The sequence below is a fragment of the Molossus molossus genome, unplaced genomic scaffold (assembly GCF_014108415.1).
Source record: "Molossus molossus isolate mMolMol1 unplaced genomic scaffold, mMolMol1.p scaffold_m16_p_20, whole genome shotgun sequence".
In the NCBI taxonomy this organism is placed as follows: domain Eukaryota; kingdom Metazoa; phylum Chordata; class Mammalia; order Chiroptera; family Molossidae; genus Molossus; species Molossus molossus.
The window spans coordinates 20571917-20588827 of record NW_023425356.1 but is presented as its reverse complement, the minus strand read 5'-3'; the positions used below and the strand labels follow the sequence as shown (position 1 = coordinate 20588827).

Genomic DNA, 16911 nt, shown 5'->3' with positions numbered 1-16911 from the left:
GTTGTAGGTTGTTGCTTTTCATCACTTTGAGTATCTCTTGCCACTCCCTTCTGACCTGCAAAGTTTCTTTTGAGAAATCAGCTGACAGTCTTATGGGAGCTCCTTTGTTGTAGGTAACTAACTGCTTTTCTCTTGCTACTTTTAAGATTCTCTCTTTGTCTTTAACCTTTGGCATTTTGATGATGATGTGTCTTGGTGTGGACCTCTTTGGGTTCATTTTTTTTTTTTAATTACTGTTTTTATTCTCACCTGAGGACATTTTTGCACTTATTTTCAGATTGAGTGGGAGGGAGCGGGGGGGAGAGAGAGAGAGAGAGAGAAACATCAATGTGAGAGAGACACACACGACCGCAACCAAGGCCAGGGCCAAACTGCGATTGATGTATGTGCCCTTAGTGGGGACCGAACCCAGGACTCTGTGTTCCACCGGCTGATGCTCTAACTGCTGAACCAAACCGGCCAGGGCTGGTTCATCTCGTTTGAGACTGTCTGTGCTTCCTGGACTTCTGTTTCCTGTGTGTCTGTTTCCTTCACCAAGTTAGGGAACTTTTCTGTCATTATTTTTTCAAATAGGTGTTCAATTTCTTGCTCTCTCTCTTCTCCTTCTGGCACTCCCATGATGCGAATGTTGGTACACTTGAAGTTGTCCCAGAGGCTCCTTACACTGTTCTCTTTTTTTTTTGGATTCTTTTTTTTTTTTTTGCTGTTCTGATTGGGTGTTTTTTGCTTCTTTATATTCCAATTTGATGGTTTGCTTCTTGGATTCACCTACTCTACTATTGATTCCCTGTAAATTATTCTTCAGTTAGTGCATCCTTCATTTCTGACTGGTCCTTTTTTTTTTTTTAAATCTCACCCAAGGACATTCTCCCATTTTTTGTTCAGATAGAGTGGGAGGGAGAGAGAGGAAGAAAGAGAGAGAGAAACATCGATGTGAAAGGGACACATTGAGTGGCCAACACCCGCACGACCAACCAGGGCTGGGGACAAACCGTGACCGAGATATGCGCCCCTCGCGGGAACCAAACCTGGGTCTCTCTGGACCACAGGCCAACACTCTAACCACTGAGCAAAACTGGCCAGGGCCTGACTGGTCCTTTTTTATTTCTTATCCTCACCCTAGAACATTTTTTGCATTTATCTTCAGATAGAATGGGAGGGAGAGAGGGAGGGAGAGAGAGAGAGAGAGAAACATCTATGTGAGAGAGACACATCGACTGGTTGCCACCCACATAACCCCAACTGGGGCCAGGAACAAACTGCAGCCGAGGTACGCACCTTTAGCAGGAACCAAACTCGGGTCTCTCTGGTCCGCAGGCAGATGCTCTAACAGCTGAGCCAAACTGGCTAGGGCCTGACTGGTCTTTTTTTATGTTGTTGATGTTCTCACTAAGTTCCTTGGAGTTCTCCTTAAAGTTCCTTGTAGGTCTCACTAAGTTCCTTGAGCATCCTTATTACCAGTGTTTTGAACTCTGCATCTGATTGATTGCTTATCTCCATTTTGTTTAGTTCTTTTCCTGGAATTTTGTTCTGGTCTTTCACTTGGGACATGTTTCTTTGTCTCTTCATTTTGGCTGCTCTCCTGTGTCTGTGTCTATGTATTAGGTAGTGTTGCTATGTCTCCTAGGCTTTGTAGTGTGGCCTACTGTTGTAAGTGTCCTGTATGGTCTAGTGGTAACAGCCTTTTTGATGACCCCAGCTGGGCCCTCGAGGTGCATCCCTAGTGTGGACTGTATACCCTTCTGTTGTAATTGAGTTTTGACTGCTATTGGCACATCAATGGGGAGGGATTTACTCAGGCTGATCAGCTGCAAGGACTGGCTGTGCCCACTGACCACTGGCCTCTGACTCCCCTGGAGGATCACTGCTGTAGGGGCCCAACACACAGAGTAAGACTTACTTCAGCAGGGCTCTGGTACCCACTGAGTCCACTCACTGAATGTGTCACTTTTGGAGGTGGTTGGGTGGTGGTGCTTCAATGTGGTCTGAAGCTGTCTACTGGGTGTGCTGGTTCTGGTGCAAGGTCAGCCACTGCCTGTGTTCTACTTGGGCCCACCCGGCATAAGCTGCAAAGTGATCTGTATACGGCTGCTTCTTGTGCTGGGCATGGAGGTGCCCAGGAAAAGCCAAGTTGTGAACCAAGGCTGGCTGCTTCTAGTGCCAGGCCTGGGGCCACTTAATGAGAGGTATGGGCTCACTGAGACCAGATGCTGCTTGTTTGAGAGATTTTAGGAAAATCTGAAGCAAGATTCAAGACAGGCCGGCCAATCTCATGGTAAAGCCACTGGAAATAGCTTGGGTGAGCTTGAAGTTTGGGTGGGGCAGGGCCTCAGGGAATCACCAGGGTGGGGCAAACAGTGTGAGCCAGGTTGCTGGAGAGTCAGCGGGCCTTGTTAGGGAAGGACTCACCAAAGGAACAAAGACCACAAAGACCACTGCCAGCATGTTTTGAGAAAGCTACCTCTCCAGCCCTTGCCCTGATGCCCAACAACTCAGTTCTTCCCCATAGGTCTCTGGTGCCTTTCAAGCTGCCTCCCCAGTGCTGGGGCCCAGAAGGAGCGAGTCAGAGTAGGGCCCTTTAAGAGGAACTGCCTGGGGCTCCAGCAGCCTTAGCCTCCCTCAACCTCAGTTCCTGCTGGTTTTTACAGCCAGACATTTTGGGGATTTTTCTTCCTGGCATTGGAACCCTGAGCTGGGACCCCTCACTCCTCCAGAAGGACCTTCACAGCCAAGATATCCTCCTGATTTTTATCTACCACACATGGGTGTTGGACCAGCGGGTTTGTGCCTCTGCCTCTCCTACCAGTCTCCATGTGACTTCTTTAATTCCGTAGTTGTAGGACGTCTATTCAGCTTGATGTCAGGTGGTTCTGAATGATGGTTGTTCTGTAGTTTAGTTGTAATTTTTGTTTTTTTTTATCCTCACCCGAGGATATTTTTCCATTTTTTGTACAGATAGAGTGGGAGGGAGAGAGAGGAAGGGAGAGAGAGAGAGAAACATCGACGTGAAGGGACACATCGAGTGGCTGCCACCCGCACGACCAACCAGGGCCGGGGACAAACTGCAACCGAAGTACGTGCCCTTAGCGGGAACCGAACCCGGGTCTCTCTGAACCGCAGGCCGATGCTCTAACCTCTGAGCCAAACTGGCCAGGGCGTTTAGTTGTAATTTTGATGTAGTTGTGGGAGGACGTGAGTACCATCTTTACCTACCCGCCATCTTGACTGGAAGTCTAAGGTGTTGTGTTTTTTTTTAAGCTCTTTTAAGGTGAGTTTAAAATAGCTTTTACTCTAGAAATAATTTAGCCCCACTCCTAAATCATGGCTTTTTAAATTTCTTTTCTGAATGCCATGTAGTTTAAAGGGAGGTCTCTCTATTCTGGCTGGAGTGAAGTCAAATGATTCTATACCCTTTTTGATCTCCAGGAATTGTTTATTTTACAGTTTACCCTGGTATTACTATTATTCAACCAAAGTTCAAGGGGATCTTATGCAGATTTCTGGAGCTCTGTATCTGGCTCCTTCCTCTTATGTACTCTGTTCTGCATATTCTAGCTGCTTTGGCCTTCCTAAACTCTAGTCTCTGTTTCCTCAACTCAGTGAAGTTGCTGAACTCTGTTTTGGGGCTCCTGTCTAAATCACAGTTCAGGAGTTACCTCTAGATAGAAAGCCTAGGTTATGATAAGGCTCATCTTGTTTATTTCTCTTTTCTCATGAATCATAGTTTTTAGCTGTGTATTATCTGAAAATAGTTGTTTCCTGTACTGTATCCAGTTTTCTAGTTGTTTACAGTGGGAGGTTAATTACAGACCATCCAGAAATTCCCAGATTGCCCTATCAAAGTAGAATATTTATTTTTGGGGGTAATTTAATTAAAATTTGATTTGAAATATTCTTGGCTTTAAAAGCAATACCAGTGGAACTCTATACTTCATACTCTATAGAAAAATCAGTCCCAAATGAATTAAGTACTTAAATGACAAAAAATTTAAAGCTCTTAGTATAAAGTATAGGTGAAGAGCTTTTATATTCTGGGGATAGCAAAACTTTCTTAAGACACAGAAAGCATTGGTTATAAAAGTATTGATAAATTAGACTTTTGAAATGGACTAATTTTAAAAAATTAAGATACTTTAAAGTGAGGAGACATATACTAGGAAGAGTTATTCACAATACGCACAAATGAAAAGATTAAATGAAGAACATATAAAGAGCTCTGCAAATGAATGAACAAAGCACAAAAACTCAATATAACAGTGGACAAAACATACGAAAAGGTATTTTACAGAAAAGGATACTAACATGAAGAGATTGTCAACATTAGTAGTAATTAAGGAAATGTAAATTAGGACCACAGTGAGAAATCTTTTCACACCCATTTCACTGGCAAAAATTAAAAGGATCTTTTTAATATTACTGAAGGGAGTATAAATTGATGCAACTACTTTAGCTTACAGGTTGGTGTTATCTCCTTAGACTGACTAGTCTATAGTTTCACTCTTAGGTATATACCTAGGAGAATCTCTTACACATGTACAACAGGAGGCTTGCATACAAATATCCATAGCAGCAGCATTCACAATAGTAAAAACTCAGAAACAACCCAAATGCCCATCAATGGGAGAACAGAGTTTAGAGAGCAAAATAATAGTGTGTTATATACAACAGAATAAACCACAAAGATATATTACACTGTGGATAAGACTAAGTGAAAAAAATAAATCCCAAAAGGTATCATTCTGTAAGATAACCTTTGTATAAAACTAAAATACCCTTTAAAAATTAAAATAAAAAATAAAATTTCAAGGGTTATATATAAATACAGGGAAAAAAGTATAAAAGGAAAAGCAAGAGAAGAATGAATGTGGTTGAGTATGATCATTTGAGGGGAGGGGTTAGGGAAACAGGGAGATGAGATGAAGGAGGCAGACTGTATGGTTAGAAATAAGTTACTGTCAAAGTCTTAGCTTTTAGTTTACTTTTTACAAGATTAAAAATAACTAATCAGATATTCAAACAAAGAGCTCATCATAAGGAGACTGTTATGAACAAAGGATTATGATTAATCTAGTTCTATACACCAGAGGTCCAAGTAAAGAAAAAGAAAAGTTATAGAGACCATTTATGAGTCACATTAGGGAAAACACACATGCACACATGATAAACCTGAGTTATTTAAAAGCACGTTGTTGCCTTTATGCTTTTTTCTTTCCAAGAAGGAGTCTAAATTCTTTAGCATCTGGGAAGAATCCCTTAGTTAAGGATCTCATGGATTACACCCAGAAATCAGCTGAGTGCTAGATTTCCTGTTGGTATCATAAGCAGTTTGTGAATAGCAAATTGAATCCTTTTAAAGGTGAATTTTTAGCTAAAAACAAGATGAATAAGCAGGGTGGCATTGGAAACAGTTTGTTGATCATATGTACAAAGAAGATTGATCTAGATCGATATCATGAACCAGTTCAATGTCTATTTGACATTGGGAAGCTGAACTTGGGTGATATTGCCATAGCCAAAATGTCATCATTCTACTTTTTTTCTAATTACTTTTGCATTGTATAAGGAGATTCTCTTCTATGTGTTCAGTAGCACAACTCCTGTGGGTTGGTTACTAGAAGTTTGAGAAAATGAGAACACTGTAATATTTAGAGCCTACATAAAATGATAGATTACCATTTAAAAGCTCTTCTCTCTCTCTCCCTCTTCTTCACTCTATAAAATCAATCAATAAAAACATTTTTTAAAAAAAGGAATGTGTCAGTTACATCTTCTGGCATTCATTCCATAGAACTAAGTCATGAGGATAGAGAGAGAAGTAGCATGGCATCGATTTTCAATGTTTACATATTGAGAAATTTAGAAGTTATTTCAAAGATGAATTTTGTAGCTTGCCTTGCAGAATACAGAGACAAAACTATATCACTAATCAGATAAGCTTTACGTTTTCCCCACCCATTATTAATTCCATTTCATTTATTGGGGTCTAACTCATCAAAGTGTATGTCAAGAGACCTGAAACTCGTTACCCTCAGACAGCTGGCTTTGCAGTGTAAATATTCCAACTTGGAAGTTTTTGTAGGATATGGTCATTTGGAGAAGAATGACCAGTGATCGTGTTAAATTCAGTGTACTCTCACAAGTTAGACTACATTCATCTAATTCCATGTGTGAGCAAACAAGTCTGAGGATTTAAATTAAGATAGAAAGATCCCAGAAGCACTGACTACTAGGTATATATCATTAATTCATATTTGATTATGTTATCCTTCAAGTCCAGGGGGGGGGAATATATATGTGTGTGTGTATGTGTGTGTGTGTATATATATATGTATGTAATGTGTGTGTGTGTGTATATTCCTCACCCAAAGATATTTTTCCATTAATTTTTAGATAGAGTAGAAGGGAGGGAGGGGAAGAGAGAGAAACATTCATGTGAGAGAGACAGATCAGTTGATTGCTTCCCGCACGACCTCAACTGGGGCTGGGAATCGAGCCTACAACCCGGGTACATGCCCTTGACTGGAATTGAACCCATGACCCTTTGGTTTGTGGGCCAACGCTCTAACCCTTGAGCCAAAGTGGCCAGGGCCAGAGAATATATTTTAGATGGACATTCTCATTTGTAGTGAGACTCATTTCTCATGGACCATGTATATTCATGGTTTTTAGGCAGAGGACCTCAGCAGAGACTAAATGAAGCAGTCTTTTTTTTTCTTTTTCTTTTTAAATGATTATATCTATACCAAGCATCATATGTATATTTCTGTTCCCTTTGACTTCACATCACATTTAAATGGGTGGCTGAGGGACTCTTGGATGTTACTCTTCTCACCTTATAAAGAAACTGAAAGTTGAATCAAATTTTAGAATTTGTTGTTGAAGTTGTCACAAAGGCCTCTCAAGTTGTAGGGTTCTTCCACCCTACGAAATGTTTTACTGGACTGAAGATCACTCAAGTGAGCACCATGGAGGAAATGCAGCTGTAGTTCTCCTAGCTTGTCAAAGAACTACTGTACTCCATCTACCTTGGAAAAAGACATTGGAGAATATCTTTGAACCAGCAATTCCGTTAGCTAGTTTTACCTACCTTCCTTCCTTGTGTGAGGAACGCAGGCTGATTTATAATACCAATATGGCTGTGGACTTGCTTTTTAAGCAAAGGAATGGTGATGTTATTGAGACCAGATAGACTGAATAAGACTTCTTGAGACCACCTGCCCTTAAGGGAATATGTAGTCTTGTCTGAGGGGAAGACCATTTTCTCTTTTATGCTTTTGTAATTTAGCAAGCAGTGATAAATTTGAGTGATAATCACAGGAAGAAAACTCATTGATCAGGATCATATACATCCCTGAAGGCCATTTGATAGTGATTAGAGGCTTTGCTTTTAATTTGGGGAGGGGTTATAGGAGGAGAGTTGTGGGAAAACGAGTTTTGAATGAATAAATTATTTTATTTTTTTATTTAATTTATGCATAGAAGCATGGAAAAAGTTCTTCCTGAGCTTGAAGGAAAGGCTTTGGCCTATACATTCTCAATGATGAACTCTTGATTACATGAATAGATGACCTGTTTTGTGAATACATTTAAAATTCGGAATGATTTTTGCTAAGCCAGTAATGTGATTTGGGACTAAAATTCCCATCTCTGCATTATTTGATATGTTCAAGAATACAAAGTAAGTTGGATTATTTGATGTTTTTCGATTACATATTATACCACTTTCCTTTATAAGGGCACATATTCAGGAATTGCACATGCACACATTCATGTCTTCATCAAATATTTGCTGAGTGCCTGCTATGTGCCAGGTCCTGTGCTAGAATCTTGGCATGTCTCTGTGAATAGTAGACAAAAATTTCTGCTGGTTTCTTCATGAGGATTATAACTTTATTATTACGAGGAGGTCCTTAGAGTTCATGTATTCTTTAATTTTTTTGTTAACCCTGTTTTAATGATGAACAAAGCTAGGGATGTCTGACTTCAGGAAAGGAGTTTTTAACAAAAAAATCTAACAAAAAAGCCACTATTGCTTATATCATCTTTAGACCTTTTCTTTGAAAGTTTGGGCCACACACAATTATCAGTGATTACATTACTTTAAAATTAACCCTAGCTTTTTACATCTCTCTCCAAATTTGCATGCTTGTTCATTCACAGTATTTACCACATTGTCTTTGAATGACTTTTAACTTTCTGAGAATAACATCTGCCTTTAGAGCTCATAATTGCTTTTGAAGATTGTTTTTATTCCTCACCTGAGGATATTTTTCTGCTTATCAGCAGATAGAGTGGGAGGGAGGGAGGGAAAGAGACAGGCAGAGAGAAACATCCACGTGATAGAGCCACATCGACTGGTTGCCTCCTGCACCACCCAACCAGGGCTGGGGACAAACTGCAGCTGAAATACATACCCTTGACCGGAATCAAACCTGGGACTCATTCGTCCTCGGGCCAACGCTCTTAACCGCTGAGCCAAACTGGCCAGGGCACTTTTGAAGATATTTAAAAGTGTTTTGGAGGTAATTTTATTAACAAAAATAAGATTATGGCCCCTTTGAAGGGAGTAGTCCTCTTTTATACATATAATATTGGGCATATTTATTAAAAATAAGTCTTAAATTTACAATGACCTTGAACATTTCTCTGTAGCAGAATATACCTCACCAATATCATTCTGAGCCTGACTTTTGATGATTCTGTGATTTAATTTGTAGTAAATAGGCTTTTTTTGTTCTTCCCCCACCAGGTATACAATGTTTACATGGCAGGGAGGCAGCTATGTTCTAAGCGGTACCGGGAGTTTGCCATCCTACACCAGAACCTGAAGAGAGAGTTTGCCAACTTTACATTTCCCCGACTTCCAGGGAAGTGGCCATTCTCTTTATCAGAGCAGCAATTAGATGCCCGACGACGAGGTTTGGAAGAATATCTAGAAAAAGGTAAGCTAGCCTATTAAACTCTACTATCTTGAGTAGACATAGGGTCTAGGTAGATGTTGCAAATCCTAAACTGCATAACTAAGTTTCATGAAAAACTGCATAAGTTTCATGAAACACAGTAGTAAAAGTAAGTCAAATTTCTAACTATAGGTGTTGAATAATCTGAGCTTTGAAGCCAAGACCGAAATGTCCAGTACAGTGATTAATAGCCTATTTTATTGACTCACTGAACACATAATAACAAAAGACAAAAATACATAATTAGTTTTGGCATTAAAGACCTTTATTTATAGGGTTATATTATTTGCCAGCAAACACATACAGACTGACTCAACAACATACTGAATTGATTTGGGAACTAAGTGGGAGTATCACTGGCATATCCTCCTTGAAAACTCCTCATTCCTCTTACGTGTCCATAGATAGGTTTGCTGAGTTGTAGGAAATCTAAAGTCCCCTTGTTATAGGCAGGTTATAGGTAGAAGTTTTGAAACGACTTCCAAACAGTACATAAGGAATTTGTGAATGTAGATGCTGAAGCACTTGTTTATCTAGAAAGTTGGGGGAAATGACACAGATATCCTGAAAAAAAAAAAAAGTTTATTTTGTGGCTCAGAGAAGACCTTACTTCGCTACATTATAGCGTTAACATATTTTGCTAGCTGAGCAATAGGCTTTTCTTTAAAATACTAATTTAATAGAATAATGGTCTTATGTGGTATTTGGTAATTCTGTGTCTTTGTGTGAGAACTAATTGACCTAGTTGAATTTTTTTTAAACTTTGGCAAAGAGCTTTATCCCTGAAGAAAAATTATTTTCCCTGTAGAAGTAGTGAAACCTCATTTGTTTTTAGCTTTTTTCTAACAGGGAATGGCCTCTAAACACAGCCCTTTGGAAATGAGAAGTGTACAGTTTTTTTAAATAAAATAAAGTAAAATCATCAGTGTAACTTGACATGCTTATGAGGGTGTCAGGAAATTAGCTTGCTTAGATTTAGACGATTAGCTACCCACCTGTCTGCTTTCCTACTGCCTTCTTTCCTTTCTTTTTGTTGTTGTTTTAAAGCTCAAATTATGAGGTGAGAAGATGTGCTCAGTTTAATAATTAACTACCTACCCATATCCCCCCAAATGGCTTTTTTTTTTTTTTTTTTTTATCCTCATCCGAGAACACTTTTCCATTTTTTGTACAGATAGAGTGGGAGGGAGAGAGAGGAAGGGAGAGAGAGATAGAAACATCGACGTGAAGGGACACATCGAGTGGCTGCCACCCGCACGACCAACCAGGGCCGGGGACAAACTGCAACCGAAGCACATGCCCTTAGCGGGAACTGAACCTGGGTCTCTCCGGACCGCAGGCCGACGCTCTAACCGCTGAGCCAAACCGGCCAGGGCCCAAATGGCTTTAAATGTTTATAGTTCTCTAGCTGGCCTGATCCTAGGCCAAATAGATGCTTTTCCTTATGTATTTCAATTTTGTGTTTGGCTTATTTGTAATTGACCTTGCCCTTGCTCTGTTGTCTAGCTCGTTAATAGTTCACACAAGACTACAAAGTTAAATTTACTGAACTTTAATTTCTCTTTTTTTGTGACTTCCTTGGCTATGTTCAATATTTTTAGCAAGCTATATTTTTGTACATTCTATTACTCCTCTGTTCTTGTTCATATTTATATGAATATTTCTTGTGTCTTAAAATATCATATGTTAGGGATGACATACTACCTCAGCATTGCCTGGTACTAATGTTTTACACTTAAACCTTGACAAGTACTTGGCTTTATATTCTTGATTTTTGAGCTTTGTGCCATATTCTATCTTTGTTTTCTACAGTGTGTTCAATACGAGTCATTGGTGAGAGTGACATCATGCAGGAATTCCTGTCAGAATCAGACGAGGTAAGTGACTACCCCTACAGTGAATGTTTACCTCTTGGCTCACTGTGGGGGAAAATAAAGATATCAATTATAGCAGATGTCTATTTTTTCAGTCTTTTTTTTTTTTTTTTTTTTTTTATGTTTTCCTTATCCTTTAAGACCTAGTGCTAGGTCCACTTTCTCTTTGAAGTCTTCCCTGTTACTGATGTCATTGATTTTGTTATTCCCCCAGGAATTTTTGCAGTCAGTACCACTTAATTATCACTTTGTTGGTATCTCATTCTCTTAATTTTTTATACATATAATCAGATTATTTCTTTATATTTTTAATGTGAGCTACCAGTAGGTAAGAGTTAAATATTTTTTTTAGCTTTATTGAGGTATAATTGACAAATAGGAATTGTATATATTTGAGGTACACAACTTGCTATTTTAATGTGTGTATATATTGTGATCACCACAATCAAGCTAATTAGCAGTCCGTCCTTCCTTTCTTCCTTCCTTCCTTCCTTCCTTCCTTCCTTCCTTCCTTCCTTCCTTCCTTCCTTCCTTCCTTCCTTCCTTCCTTCCTTCCTTCCTTTTGTGGTGAAAGCACTTAAGACCTACCCTCTTAGCAAATTTCAGTATACAGTATAGTACTGTTAACTGTGGTCACCATGCTGTACAAGAGATCTCTAGAACAAGAGCTAAATCTTGATCATCTTTTTATTCCCAGTGTCTTATCACATGTCAAGCATATTATAGGTGCTTAATAAATATTAACTGGTAGAAGAATGAATATGTAATGCTACTGTATTAATAGTGTGTTATCCACTGATTATTTTGTATGTATATGTCTTATTTTCCCAACTAGATTCTAAGTTTATTTCAGATGAGGGCTTATAACAAAGTAATGCTTAGGATGGTTTTAGGCATTGAATAGTACTTTTTAAAAAAGTGGTAAATGAAGATGGACTTGTTCTTAAATAGTTGTTACTCTCTAATAAAAATTACAAGGTCAGAAATCTGTTAAGAGGAATGTGTTAATCATCAAAAGCAGTGAGAGTGAATGATTTCTTTTGAATTATGGAGGATAAATATTGTTTACTCTTTGCTAGAAGAAAATTGGGCATCAGACTAACTCAGATTTCTGAGTTTCATCAATTTTCCTTGCAAAAGTGATTATTTCAGGATTTAGAAAGGAATTTAGGATGCTACTTGAGCCAATATAACATGCCTAACCATATTAAGCCAGAGAATATTGGTTGGAACTACTGCTTTCAGTTGTCTTTTTTTCTTATTTGTGAGTTCTGAATGTTTGAAAATAAGTGAAAAATCTTATCTGTGATTGCCCTAGTCTGTTTCACATAAGTTTTCTGTTTTTAAATGTGAACATTTTGGCTTCAACATATTTCTTTTCTCCCTGTTCATCTTAAAGGTTAACTTCTGCACCCTAAAGTCAGCTTAATGACTTATAAATATATTGATTTATAAGGTATCTTTTCTCCCCTTTTCATTGGAACTCACTTTCTATCACATGTTTAGGTTGTTGTTTAGCTAGCATGTTATAAGGAGAATGAGGATATTCTGGTTCATAAATTCTTTTTCTGTGCCTTCTCCCCAGAATTACAATGGTGTGTCTGATGTAGAGCTGAGAGTAGCATTACCAGATGGAACAACGGTTACAGTCAGGGTTAAAAAGAACAGTACTACAGACCAAGTATATCAGGTAAAGTAAATTTGAACAAGTAAACTTGACATTGCATTGTTTAGAACTAAAGAAGATAGATTAAACAAGTTAACACATATAAGTGCTTGGAGTATCTGGCAAATAAGTTTATTAAATGTTAGCTAGTATTGTTTGTCCTCCTTAAAAGAAAGGTACAGTAAATGCCCAGGTAGTGGCGGTTCTGATTAGCCCCCTTGACCCTTTAGTTGTAAAAACTTTATAATGTACACGAAAACAGAATAGTACAATGAACCTCTGTCTGTTCACGACTTACGTCATAGTCATCAAGATTTTTCCACATTTGCTCTAGATATCTCCCCCTTCTGTTTGAATATTTTAAAGCAAATTTCATGTTATTGGACCTGTGTGTATTTCAGTATACATCTCTAAAAAATGTAAACATTCTTCTTACATAACCACAAAGCCATTAACAAACCTAAGAATTAACAATACTTTTTTGATATTAACTATTAACAAATCAACAGTCAAATTTTCCCAGTTATCAAAAAATAATATTTTTATAGTTGGTTGGTTAAAAACTGGATCTAAATATATCACATTTGGTTTTTATGTTTGTTTTAAAATAGAGCAGTCTCTCTTCCCTTCCCCAACTTTTTTTCCATATCATTGTTTCATTGCAGAAACTGGGTCCGTGTCCTGTGGAATGTCCCATATTCAGAATTTATTCATTTCTTTTATTTTATTTTTAAAAATAAGAATGCATATTTTTAAAATTTATTTTTTGTTAATCCTCACCTGAGGATATTTTTTCATTGATTTTTAGAGAGAGAGAAAGGGAGGGATGGAAGGAGGGGGAGAGAGAGAGAGAGAGAGAAAGAGAGACATTGATGTGAGAGAGACACATCTACTGGCTGCTTCCCACATGACCCCAACTGGGTGGGGGATTGAATCTGCAACCCAGGTATGTGCCCTTGACTGAGAATCGAACCCGCAACCCCCTGGTCTACAGGCTCTAATCGCTGAGCCGAACCAACCAGGGCTGTTTGTTTCTTTTATATATTTGTGTCATTTAGTATGTCTTTCTGTCTCCTTATATGTTTTATAAGTGGACATTTGCTCTAGAGGCTTGATTAGATCCAGGTTCAGCTATTTTGATAAGAATACTTCATAATCGATGCTAGCTACTTCATATTGCTTCTCACCAGGAGGAATACAGTATCAGTAGGTTTAGGTGGTGATAAACGAATCTCACCATTGTAACGTTCTCCATTGATCGTTTATCAAATGAGCATATCACTGATTATTGCTCCTTTAACCAGTGGCTTCATTAAGGGTTGCAAAGAGTTAATTTTTTTTGGTACGTGCCCTTAGCGGGAACCGAACCTGGGACTCTCTGGTCCACAGGCTGACGCTCCAACCACTGAGCCAAACTGGCCAGGGCAAAGTGTTGATTTTTAAATTTTCTTATTTCTTCACATCTCCTAACTAGAATTATTCTGTAAAGAACTTTTCCTTATCAACTATGGGTATTTAGTTATCCTGAAATATAGTTTTTGATAAGGGAAAGATAAATATTTCTTTCCTTATATTGCCAATTTTCAGAGTTAAGAATTGGTGCCCTAGTTGATTCCAATGATGTCCAATGAGATTATTTTATTTTATTTTGTTAGTGTTATGTGGGTTTTTAGATATTCAGCATGAATGTATTATCTTTGTGATGCTCAGATTCTTCCATCTTTGACTAATGGGAGCTCCTCCATTGTCTGCTCCTGTATTCTTTTGATGCAGCCTATTTGTTTATAACATCCTTGCTTTTTGGTATAAAAAGATATTTGGGGCTCATCTTTGTATATTTTCTATGCTAGATCTAGAATCAGCCATTTCTCTAAGGAGTCCTGTTTCCTTTCAGTGAGAAATGGTACTTGGATATCTGAGTGATGGGTATAATTGTTGCTTTTAGGCCTTTTCGTTGGTCTTCAGTCCTGATTTGATCAGGATTTTCAGGGAGACTAGCAGGTTTCTGGATATTAATGCTTATTTCTCCTTTGTAGCAAACAAACAAAAAAATCTATCTCTTATATATATTCATATACTGTATACGAGTGCAAAGGATATGTGTAGGATCTGAGATATTTCTGAGATTATAAAATGGTGGGATGATTGTAAGGAAAATGTTAATTTTATCACTTGCTGATGTTTTTGTTTTGTTTTTAATTTTTTTTTTGTTAATCCTCACCTGAGGATATTTTTCCATTTATCTTTAGAAAGAGTGGGAGAGAGAGGGAGAGAAAGGGAGAGAGAGAGAAACATCGACATGAGAGGGACACATCGACTGGTTGCCTCCCACATGACCCCAACCAGGGCTGGAGACGAACCACAACCAAGGAACATGCCCTTGGCGACGACGCTGTACCGCTGAGCCAAACCTGCCAGGGTGCTGATGGTTGTTTTTTTTCTTTCTATTTCTCTAGCAAGGCTTAATGTATTTGCATATTTCCCCCTCACCCTGTTACTGAGACTTCTAGCTATAACCCATTTTCCAAACCTTGAGAGCATTTCAGTTTCTATTCAGGATAGTATAGAATAGTAAAGAATAGTAAGTTAGAACACTGATAATCTCCAGTTCTTCTCTCATGTCAGGAATAAACCTAGGTCTGATATGTGAGCAGTTGGGAAGAAGGATATAATATTTGGTGTACTAAGACATTAACATCCAATAATTTTGTCTTGTTCAGTTAACCACCTTATTTATATGGGGATTGAGCATGAAAAGGAATTTTGGTATTACTAGTTTGTGTTTTTTGCTTTGTGTTTTGTTGTTATTTATATATAATTTCACTTTCATTTATTTGCACATGAAGTCTTTTTTTATTTTATTTTTGTATTTGTCGTATTAGGACCTTACTTCCTAGAGAGAAGGACTGACCCTTGTTTAAAATGCCTCTGTTGTCCCAAAATTTTGCTATTTTTATGTTATATTGATCATGGTGATTCTTAGGAAATGGAGGTCCCCAGCTCGAGACACAGATTATCTGAAAAATAAACAAGAATAACTTGTGAAGTGTGAACAAAATTGATAAACAGTATTTTAAGCTCAAGAACCAGAGATATAGATCTTTTTTTATCCTCACCTGAGGACATTCCTCCATTTTTTGTTGAGACAGAGTGGGAGGAAGAGAGAGGAAGAGAGAGAGAGAGAGAGAAACATCGACACGAAAGGGACACATCAAGTGGCTGCCACCCGCACCACCAACCAGGGCCGGGGACAAACCGCAACCGAGGTACGTGCTCTTAGTGGGAACAGAACCTGGGCCTCTTTGGACCGCAGGCTGACACTCTAACAGCTGAGCCAAACCAGCCAGGACCAGAGATATAGATCTTGTATGTTAATAGCTTATGTTAAATGTAGGCTGAATATACAAGACTGAATATTTAAGAATTTATTTTTTCTTAAGTTCTGTTCTTATCTAGCACATTTCTTGTAAGTGCCGTTAAAAAAGACCCTTGTGGCCCTGACCGGTTTGGCTCAGCGGTTAGAGCTTCCACCTGCGGTCCAGAGAGACCCAGGTTCAGTTCCCCCATGTACCTCGGTTGTAGTTTGTCCCCAGCTCTGGTTGGGTTGTGTGGGTGACAGCCACTCGATGTGTCCCTTTCACATCGATGTTTCTCTCTCTCTCTTCCTCCCACTCTGTATGAACAAAAAATGGAGGAATGTCCTCGGGTGAGGATTTAAAAAAAAAAGACTCTTGTGAGCTGAGAGGAAAGCTGATAGATTTAAGGAGAAACTATTATCAGCTTGAATTAGAGGGGAGAAACTCATACTTACGAGATCATAGCTGTTTGGATCAAATACAGGTATTTTTTTCCTTTAATTTCATACATACGTATGTGTGGGTGCATGTACATACGTACAAAGATGAATAGCTATAGACCATGAATTTAGTTTATGTGAAACCAAGACAGCAAAACCTCTGTTTTCCCCCTCCACATGCATACATTTGTCTTTTTCCACAGCATTGGCTGATTTAGTTCTTTTGAAACTAATCTATCCTGTTTACAATTTAGGCTATTGCAGCAAAGGTTGGCATGGACAGTACAACAATGAATTACTTTGCCTTATTTGAAGTGATTAACCATTCCTTTGGTAAGTGCCAGTGGCTAATATTAAGTTGTTGTTTTTTTGTTTGTTTGTTTGTTCGGGGGTTTTTTTGTTTTGTTTTTGTTTTTGTTGGTGGTACATGCCCCTAGCAGGAACCGAACCCGGGAGTCTCTGGTCCACAGACTGACGCTCAACCACTGAGTCAAACTGGCCAGGGCTAATATTAAGTTTTGTTTGGGAGTACTTTGTTCTAATACTGTCAGACTGAAAATCCCAGAATCTGTCAGACTAGAGAACTGTCTGCCTAGAGAAGAGCTCGAAGACCCA

General features: G+C 38.6%; 1 protein-coding gene across 1 annotated transcript in view; it reads left to right on the top strand.

The window, feature by feature from the left end:
- Positions 1-16911, top strand: part of SNX27 (sorting nexin 27) — an 88044-nt gene that overhangs the window by 53687 nt on the left and 17446 nt on the right. Inside the window, exons 3-6 of the mRNA XM_036271938.1 lie at positions 8750-8942; positions 10773-10837; positions 12420-12524; positions 16551-16629. Coding sequence (XP_036127831.1) covers positions 8750-8942; positions 10773-10837; positions 12420-12524; positions 16551-16629 — 442 coding nt within the window. The remainder of the gene's footprint in view (positions 1-8749; positions 8943-10772; positions 10838-12419; positions 12525-16550; positions 16630-16911) is intronic.